The sequence below is a fragment of the Fukomys damarensis genome, unplaced genomic scaffold, assembly GCF_012274545.1.
Source record: "Fukomys damarensis isolate Sample0158 unplaced genomic scaffold, DMR_v1.0_HiC HiC_scaffold_6, whole genome shotgun sequence".
Classification (NCBI taxonomy): Eukaryota; Metazoa; Chordata; class Mammalia; order Rodentia; family Bathyergidae; genus Fukomys; species Fukomys damarensis.
Genome location: NW_022900918.1, coordinates 32,033,806 through 32,044,117, shown reverse-complemented (window position 1 = coordinate 32,044,117; position 10,312 = coordinate 32,033,806). Strand labels below are relative to the sequence as shown.

At 45.9% G+C, this 10,312-nt stretch overlaps 1 protein-coding gene across 7 annotated transcripts in view; it reads right to left on the bottom strand.

Annotated features, from left to right (window-relative positions):
• The window catches only part of Farp1 (FERM, ARH/RhoGEF and pleckstrin domain protein 1), a 256,913-nt gene that overhangs the window by 36,389 nt on the left and 210,212 nt on the right, over positions 1-10,312 (bottom strand). For all 7 annotated transcript variants that reach the window (XM_033760943.1, XM_033760944.1, XM_033760945.1 and 4 more), the window contains 3 exons: positions 9,923-9,991; positions 7,501-7,576; positions 6,269-6,524 (listed from right to left, as the gene is read on the bottom strand). In XM_033760943.1, coding sequence (XP_033616834.1) covers positions 6,269-6,524; positions 7,501-7,576; positions 9,923-9,991 — 401 coding nt within the window. The remainder of the gene's footprint in view (positions 1-6,268; positions 6,525-7,500; positions 7,577-9,922; positions 9,992-10,312) is intronic.

Here is a 10,312-nt window from a genome sequence, read left to right as displayed (position 1 = left end):
TTTTTTTTTTTTTTTTTTTTTTTTTTTTTTTTTTTGGTACCCAAGATCAAATTCAGGACCTTGTGCTTGCAAGGCTGGCAGCGGAACCACTAAGCTAAATCCCTGGCCCCTATTATTACTGTTTTTGGTGGTACGAAGGATTGAACCTAGGGCCTTCACACAGAGCTACAAGTCCAGCCCTTTTTGATTTTAAACAGTGTCTTGCTGAGTCATTCAAGTTGCCCGGGGAAGACTAGAACTTGCGATTCTCCTGTCTCAGCCTTCCAGAGAGCTGGGATTACAGGCATGTACCATCAATCCCAGCTTGGGCTGTTTATTTCATGAAGGCCTTTTCTCAAATCAAGATCTCACCGCTCCAAACAGATACAAAACCACACTGTCAACTTTTACCCACAGGAGAAATGCTCAGACATCTCTCTCTATACTATACCGGGAAACAGGAGCACTTTTTCAAGTATGTGTCCAAACAGATGGCAACCAGTCCACTTTAAAAAACTGAGGTGCTGGGGATGGTACCCAGGGCCTTTGTACTAGGCAAGTGCTCTGCTGCTGAGCTACAGCCCCAGCCCACACTTAGGAGCACTGATGTTCTGTACCTCTAGGTCAGCTCCAGTGCAAACCATCCTGGAGATTTTTCTTTGCTGTTTTTTTTTGGAGGGGTTGTTAATAAAAAGAAAACTGTTGTATTAAGTGGCATGCTAATTGGCCTAAAAGCCAGGGGTTCATTTTAAACACCAGCAGCTGGTACTCTAGGTATGTGCAAGTGTATCTCCCTGCTTAAATTTCAGGCACTCACAAGAAACAGATGGAATTAAACTAACAGGAAAAAAAACAGCACCAGGCAATTCTTTGATGTCACCAGGGTAAATTTCTTTAATTACTCACTGTTAGTAGAAGTTCATTCCCTGGTACCTTTCCTTCTTTAGGTTCTTATGGGTTTGGCCAACATGGTTGACTATAAAATTCAGAGAGCAACCAGCAATGGCTTATTCTGAAATGTTCACTTCTTTAAGGCTCAAAGAATCTGGCTCTATTGTTACGATTGCCTACAAAGACTCTTGTGCAATTTCATTTGCGAAATTCAGCAGCAACAGAACAGACTCCTGTCGTAAAATCCAATGAAAAGCAACTCTAAAGTCACTCAGCTGTGACTATGGAGGGGGGCGGTATATACACACAAGAGACAGCCTCCTCTCCTCAGAAAAAGTGCCTTTCTTGGGAATGTCACTGCCAAAGCTTTTGAAATTTTAAAGAACTGTAATAAGGGGCCCAGGCAAAACCAAGTGATTGTGATAGAGGTAAGTTATTGTGATAGAGGTAAACGAAGTAAAAATAAACCGGATGGTTAAGGGGACTCCGGATTTCTCACTTTTACACTGGGTCTATCTGTAACTCGAGGGCTCTCTGATGGGTGCAGTTCCAACAAACCCATTTGGTGCTGGAATACAGAACAATGTTTAAAGTGGGAAAAGTTCATTTAAGTGCACAGGATCCCTGGCTGTAGATATTAAAAAGGGGTCTCTCTATGTAGATATTAAAAAGCACATTCACAATGGTTTTACCAACAGTTAAAGTAATGGTTTAATAGTTAAATGTTTTCTTTCTACAGAAATTGCTAGATCACACAAGGCTAACACACAATGCACATTCATGACAGAATGGACTTTGTATGTTCTGTGGAAATGGAGGGGCTGGTACCATGTTTTCATTTTTGCAGGGATGGTTTTGTTTTGCTTTTTAAATCATGACTTAATTTAAATCTTCAAAGAAGTTCTTGGGTAGAAAGTCACTATTATTCACATTTTAAGTGCAGGCCACACAATTTGGTGAGATAAATCTGTGAGAAATTCTCAAAGATGAATCACACGTTTAGGGAAGAATCTGGCCCACAGACTTCCTCTAATTAAATGGCTGTCTAATAAAATACTGTCGATAGTATCCAGATGACTGGTAAAGGAGCTGCCACAATTCACTGCAAGCTCTGGAACTCATTAAATGCATTTCTTCATGCTAAAAGAATTTCTTGACTCTTTACTTTGCCCTTAACAAGCAACAGCAAAGGCAACCTCAAAAGGGTCCGTAATTTACACATTTGGAAATAATATCCAACAAAAGGCATTAATGTAAGTAGGCTGGGAGGAGCTGAGTGTGAATTCCTAGATGGGCTTTGTACGGCTGTGTGGGTTTTGTTCTTGATCCCCAGCCTGAAGATGTCATTTCTCAAGACCGCAGAGAGCCTGAAGGCCTGGGAGATCAGCACACTGGCTGTTGTCTTACGAAGACCGGTGGACAGGTCTAGGAAACTCTGGGTCACCAGTCTCTCTCTCTGCTTCCTATTGTTCACACCCAACCCTGTCTCTGGCCTTCCCATCCCCTTTGGTTCAACTTCATGCAGGGCCAGCCTTCTTAAGCTACACTCCGGCTCTGCAGGCCCAAGAGAGATGGGGACAGGAGCCTCCCAAAGCCAGAGCATGGCAGGTGCACTGGGAAGGGGTGTTGGCTTTTCCTGAGCTGTGCACAGCGACAGCGGGGAGATCATGTCTCTGCAGCACACTTGGCCTGCCAGGCTCAAAGCATGCGTGCATTTACCACCCAACCTACATTCTGGAATATTTATTAACGGAGGACAAGATTCCCTAGAGACAAGGGAATATACTCGACACATCAGGATATGTGGCCCCGGGACAAACTATGCCTCCACTCTTAAGCACTACTAATTACAATGGGATTGTTGCTTTCACAAACTCTGGTCAAGAAACTGAGAAACTGAGCTGCTTAGCTGGTACAAAACCAATAGGGAAATAGGTGCAACTCTAAAAGTGGTGACTCTTGTCAACATAAAACTGAGTACACAATGATTGATCAATTGCTTTTAAAACACATTATATAAAATCACTTCTGTAGGAAAAAGCAAAACAAAACAACTGCTGGAGCATGTTTTGCTTTGGAGGCTTCTAGTTGATGAGTCATGTTATATCTATGTAAGTTATAACTAGCACTCATTCATATCTTATTTATCAGACCATAGTATAAGTAGAGGTAAAAAGAAAATTCATTTGAACAAACCACCTTCACAATTAGCAGGATTTCATACTTCACTCAACTGAACACAGATTGGATGAAGCTTTTGTACAGCAAGTTGATATCTTTTTCTAAGTCTAAGCAGAATATGCAAAGTGTTGTAACTGCAAAAACAAAAAACCCACAATTTTTTTAAAAAGTACTTTTTCCGATCTGTTATGGCTTGTTACTGCTTAAATCAAGTCTATGTGATCCCTACTCCTCACATTTGATCTTACTTATTAATTCATAGTCTCCAAAATTAAAATGTAGATTCTAAAAGATCCAACTGTACCAACATACCACATAGAGTAAAAAGCTGAAATCTAATGACCCAAGATTATAGTTTCAGCTTTGTTATGAAATAGCTATATTACTATGCAAAGTCACTTCACTTCACCAGAAGAAGTCTTCTCACTCATAACAAAGGTTTGCCTTAGATTTCTAATGTCGCCTTCTGGGTTTAAAATTCTGTGACACTGCTGTGTATATCAATCTAAAGCAAGACGTACATAGACTACTTCAATGAGCAACTTTCAAAAACTATGCAATCATCCATCAGTTTGATTCACCGGTCATGCACTGAATCAAACGATTAGGAAAGTAAGACAAAAATGCCTGTATACAAATGGCTTAATCATCAGAATCTTTAAAATCAACTTTTGACATTCACGTGGACAGTCACTTGTGAGCCACAAGGCAAGTGGCCACTTCCGTTTGTTATGTCTGCTGCCAAATTCTACTCCGTCTCCTAAACACGCCTAACTTTCCCTGTGCTGTCGAAGTCACAGGACGAGTCTCCTAAGGGCACCGGCATGGCAGCACGTCAGGGACGTATCAGTTACAACCCTTCTCAGTAACCCTTCTTCTGTAGTTGTTTCAGACCTAAAAAATTTAATTTATCTTTTTAAAAAAAGTATCAAAGATGGCAAAGTATGGACAAGTCATTAAAAAAAAAGAATTTCCTTTGTGATGCTTTCCATACACTTAGCTCACACTTCCAACACATTCCACCGGATTCTACAAGGCAAGCAGGTCTGGTTGGGAAGTGACCCTGGCTGCCCAGTTGGAACCTAGACCAATAGATGGACATCTCTAGGGTCAGCGTCAGGCATCACTAATTTTGACAATGGCTCAGGTGACTCCAACGTGCAGCCCAAAACCGACACACAAAGTGAGTTAAAACCAGGCTCTGATCTATGGTACCGGAGTGCTAGGTGACAGGCACAAGAGAGGTGAGCAAAGTTTTAAAAGATACCTATGTTCTCTGTGAATGTTCAGAGAAACATTTGCAAGTCGCTGCTCCCAGCAGAGGACTCTGGTCACGAGAATGTGCACAAAGGCCATGCCAGGCCAATGACGCTACAGAGTGGTCCTCTGTGCGGGGCGTGATGGACAGGCAGGTGTTTAGCCAGCTGACCGACTGGTAACAGCAGCACCTACTGTGAGGCGATTTCCCCTGCAAGGCCACTCAACGGCATTTCTTCTCCAAGGAGCTCTGAGAGCCACAACGATGACTTCTTTAAACAGAACTGACAACTGGACCCACCAAGGCAAATCCAAACCACACCAGCTGTCCCAAGTCCATTTCCATCCACGGAGACCTGACAAGCTTTAGAACATAGCATAGAAAGCCCAGAATGCAGAAATAACCCCAGATTCTTCACATTAAAATATTCATTGCTCTTGACTAAGATTTTACCTACTCAATCTGAACTAGCAAGCAACTTACATCTGGCCTTAAACTTTGTCCGCTCCTCACTTTGAGGCACAGAAAAGCAGCCCTCCTTTGAAAGGGAGGGGAGAGGAAAGCCAAGGTGCCTTTTCTGTGATCTCAGTGGCACTTTAAACACTCAAAACCAAAGGGAGGGAAATCTGTACACATAACTGAACATGCACGGGAGGTTGCCATAGAAATATAACACACTATACACATGGCCACATTCGCCATGAAGAAATGCTTCCTAGCCTTTGACCAGTAAGATATACAAGCTCCTGGTAACGTGTCCTTGGACTTGCTGTTTATCTTGTCCACTTTTTCTGGAAAGCAAGCCACTTACGTGAAGTTTTGCTTCTTAGTAGTTTTAGAAGTCAGGCATGCCTCCTCCAAACATACACCTGTCCAAAACTTCCTCTAACAAACGCTCACTAAAAATTAACAAGTCACCAGGACAGATCACCTCTACTGCGACTCTGGGCTCAGGACCCCAGGATACCAACAGCTGACCACTTGCCTTCCAGCCTCCTCAGTCCTCCTCTTCCTCCTCCCTCAAACGCAGGCCACCCGAGGGTATCTGATTTCTTGTAACAGAAGGGGAGCCCAGCAGTGCTAGGTGACCGAAGGCCGGGGGCTGCCCTGAGGGGTTCACCACGGCAGAGTCCGAATCACTGGATTCAGTGTCACTGCTGGTGCAACCCTCAGTCATTTGCAGGGGAGCCAGCTGGCCCGCCATGCCACTGGAGCCCACCAGGGGCACCTTTGAGGGGGTTCCTGCCAGTGGTGCACCATTGGCTAGCATTCTGCCTTCAGAAGCAGCCATGCTGGCCAGCTCTCCCTGTGCGTGGTCATCCAGCCTGTCCAAGGGCTCTGGGGTGGGTGCTACCTGGCTCAGGATGAGTGGGTCTGTCTCTGACTTATTGTACCTACTAGGAAGGTTGCGCAAATACGGCCTTTGCAAGATGGGGGAGTAGCTCTCATTGGGAGGATCCCGGTTTGGGAGAGTATCTTCTCCTATGCTCTTCTCTCTAAGCTCAAGTCCGTTTTCTGAAACATAGCCTTGGGACCCTGTCCTGTCCCAACTCATATTTGGACTTGAACTTCTGCTGCTGGGGGACAGAGGGGTGGCTACGGGGCTGTGACCAGCTGAGGCCCTGAACATTTCATCTATCAGGGAGCTATGTCTCGGGAGTCCAGGGCTCCCACTCATATCAAAGGTGATGTCGGCCGAATCATCATCAAGAAACTCTCTGGAAGGAGGCCGGGAAGACTTGGCAGAGGGAGGGGAAGCCCTATGCCTAGCCTCTGCTCGCCTCTCATCCCCGGAGAGCAGATAAACACCACTGGTCAAATCACCCTCATAATTGTCATTTGTTTGGGACTGTGACTGGGACGCTTGTTCTCTGAGAAGGTCGTATTCACTATCTACATCACTGCAGTCAATGAAAGGAATGGAAGTACTGCTGCCTCTAGCAGCCCGGGATGCTGGACCTGTGCTTGGCTGCGGGGGCTGAGGCTTGCTGGGCTGGACCCGGTCCTTGACGCCCTCCTCCTCATCCTCTTCCTCCCGTGGCACCCGAGTGGCTCCGTCTGCCAGTGTGCTCCCCGGAGGGCTCTTCTTCAGAGCGGGGTTCTGGTGGGACCCCAGCTCTTCAGCAGAAACTTTCAGTTCCTTTCCTTGCTGGCAGCTCCGGCCACCGGGCGATGGGGCATCTTCTCCAAATGTAAGGCTGGCACTCTTCGGAGACTGGGCGGAGAGGGAAATGAAGAGGAACGGTAGACTGTTAGATTAGAGCTAAAAATGGCAGACACAACATAATTACATCTCCTGAGGCTTCCAGCGGCTGAAACGGCTGTGAGGGACAGGTTGCTCTACTCTCTCGGGGCAAGAAAGACACACTCCCACCGAAGTCAGTTTGTTATGTTCCAGAAGGTTCTTCAGGATGAGGAGGCTGAGGAGCACAAGTGAGCCACCATCTTTGCTTCTAAGACCTCAGTTTCAGATTGGGTTTCCACAGTCATGGAATGAGACAGCCCTTCCATTTTATGAGGGTTTCCCAAGCAAGGGGAGGCGGGGACAGAAGGATACAGCCTTCAGAGAGATGCTGACCACCTTCTCCCCTTGTACTTCGGAGGATAGCCTAGAAGTTCTCTATTTGGATCTGCACAAACTGCTTCCATGTTTTCCCTCCAAAAAGCCCTCATTCTCTTTGACAGAAAACCCTGAAAATATACCCAGAGACCAACACTGGGGAACATGAGCTCCCGCCACCCTCAGAGCAAGAGTGATAATAATGTCTCTTGCTGCCAGTTGTGGCCACTACCCTGTAACGTGAGCCCTGGGAACGCAATGCCAGCTCTGCACCGGCAAAGGCTTCCGACGTGGCAACAAGCTGGAGATACACCCATCAGTGGCAAAGCAGGTCCCCATGGCTTCCCACAAGCACCCACTTAGCTGGCTCCAGGGGACACTTCTATCCCTACGCTGGGTTCAGGTCCAAAAAGAGAACTTCACAGGGGCTCAGAACATGGATGAGCAGCTGAAGATAGGCCATACTCCAGGGCCTGCTGTGCCCAGGCTGGGAACAGAGGACAAAGCCTCTACACCAGGCTCTCAATTGTTCACATCCCCAGGTAGAGATGAAGGATAGGAAGGCAGACTGTAAAGGCCAGAGCTCAGTGGCAGAAGTCGGTGAACAGAACTGTGAGTCACCACTCCTGACCTGTTTTGGCACTTCTGAATTTGGTTCTGTAGGCTGCATGGCAAGGCTCCTGACGGAATGAATCTTGCTGTGTTTTCTGGAAGAAATCATACAAGAGAATGAAAGTTAAGAGTTTTGTTTTTAAACGAAATGAAAGAGCCTCTGGCTTGTTTCTTTCTTTTATTTCTTTCTATACTGGGGACTGAACGCAGGGCCTCTCCAGTGAGCTACATCCCCAACCCTTTTTATTCTGAGACAGGGTCTCTCTAAATTGTTAAGTTGCCAAAGGACTTTTACAAATGTGACCGGGTAGGACATGCACGGCCATCCTTTTCTAACACTGGCATGGTCCAGGGGTTGTGCACATCCTGAAGAAGCTCTTTTCAGTTCCTGGTTCCAGACGCAAAAGGAGCACGTACAGTTGAGCAGTCGCGCCTAGGTGTGAGGAAATTCACGAGGCAGAGGGGCTGCTGGGCCTTCAGAGGCCGAACTCCAAGCTGTGGCAACATGGAATCACTCCAGGTCTCTGGACACGGGTTTTCTAGATCTGTTTTATAACAGAGTGATTGCCACTCATCAGCTCACTCTTCCAAAGTGTTAAGTTCAGGGGAAAGAGTTTCCCTATCCAAGAATCTAAAGACTCAGCTGTGGAGAGAAGAGACAAACACAGCTCCTGTATCTTTTCCCCTTCTTGGTGGCCCCTCACTTTCCTGTTTCCCACGAACAGGCATTAGAAACTTTTCAAATACTTAGTTCGTGTAGTAGTATAAATACATAGAGATTACATTCCAAAGTCCATCAGCTTTGCTTCTCAAATTCACACAGAAAATATTCATATTCAGAATCAGAGATAGCTGGCCACCTCTTACAAGGTCCTCAAAATACTAATTGCTAAGCATCCAAGTAAAGTACGGGGTTGTCGCTAGGTACATAAGCAAAAGCCCCCTGAAAGTTACATTTCTAGATAGAGGAAATGAGAAACCGTCAGTTTTGACTCAGGTTTGTTGCAGCAAAATCATAATAAATTACTGAAATAATGTGACTGTTTATCAATGGGGAACGAGAGGAATAAAATACAACATTCCATAACACTACAGGACACTTCAAATAGGTGTCAAAAAACAGGGTAGGGTTAAAAAAAAAGATGCAGAACCATGTGCAGTATGCTGGTGTTTCTATGAACTAAAAATGCACATGCAATTCTCTGTACTCTTCTAGGATGTGTGAGCGGGAACATAAATCTGATGGCTGCCTCCGGAGGAGAGAGAGAAAGAAGAAAGGCTATGGTTCAAAGGTGGTTTAGCCATTTCTGTAGCCACCAACAAAGGAAGAAAAAGAACACCAGAAACAAGCCTGCTGAGATGTTAAGGCAGGTTGGCAATCCTTTATCTCAAACGCTTTGGATCAGAAGTGTTTTAGAGTTTGGATTTCGGAATATACAGAATAAGATATGTAGAGGTGGCACCCACATTAAATGTGAAATTCATTTATGTTTCATACTTCTTATGCACATAGACTCTCTGTGCTACTGTGACTTTTGAATGTCTTATAATGAAAAAAAAAAAGAAGAAGAAAAGAAAGAAACCAATGCACTCAGCAACCCTGGGTCAGCCTTTCCTCCTTTACCCATCATCTGAGTCCCTCTTGGGTGACAGATCAGTGCTGCAGGGTACTAGTTTTGGACCCCGCTGGCCAGTGGTCACTCACTACTGAGGAGACCAGGGGACTACTTCGGTCATCTCCTGGAGCCTCAGGGTCCCCCAGGTTTCACGAAGGAATAAAAGAACCCTGATTGCAAGGAGGCGATGTAAAGAGTTAAAACGATCAGGTTGTTTGCTAGCAACAACAGTAATAGTGATAAACCCTGTTTCTTCTCACCTGGACCTTACCAGATAAAAAAGTTTACAGTAACACTTTCTAATCAGGTCCCCAAATATTTAAAGACTCACAGTTGAGTAGCTGTCCCTACGGCCCAGGCAGCCTCAGCGCCCTTCTCCTCGCTCTTCCAGGCTTTTCCTCTCTTCCGTCTCCCTCTTGCCCCAGGGACCCGCAATGGTTTTTTCTCCCACGCTTGCTGGGGTTGACTGTGAAGCCTGAACTCTGTTGCTCGGTAGACCGTGAGCGTGGGTGAAGAACCATTTATAGCACCAGTGGAGGTTCCTGGGGTGGGTGGAGCTAGCCGTGAAGCTCTGCTTACCTTTCTTCCCCCCCCCCCAACACGGGCCCTTGCACTTGCGAGGCAGGCACGGGAACCACTGAGCTAAATCTCCGGCCCCTCCCACTTACCTTTCAAACTGCACTTTCTTGTGTCCTCCTTCCTTAACGTAGTCGAGAACCTGCTTTGCTCTGCTTACCTTTCTCCCCCCCCCCCCAACACGGGCCCTTGCACTTGCGAGGCAGGCACGGGAACCACTGAGCTAAATCTCCGGCCCCTCCCACTTACCTTTCAAACTGCACTTTCTTGTGTCCTCCTTCCTTAACGTAGTCGAGAACCTGCTTCTGAGTCCGACCGCTGCAGCGAAGACCACAAAGGAAAGGGAAAAGACACCGAGACATTCTCATTTAAACACAAACACAACACGTCATCTTTACATCCTCTCCTGCCACACCTAGGAGATGCGCTAGTCTTCTGTTAGCGAGGAACAAAAGCAATCCTAAGAGAACCAGTGTTCATGCGCCTGTTCGATCTCTTGCTATTTCCCTTGTATATAAGAAGAATGTTCAGTTAACCAAACGCACTTAAGAACAGTGATTGGTTATGAAGCAACCATCCCATGAGTCTGTGCCTTTTGTGAAAGTAGGGGCAATTTGGTAAAGTTAGATTCTCAAGGCC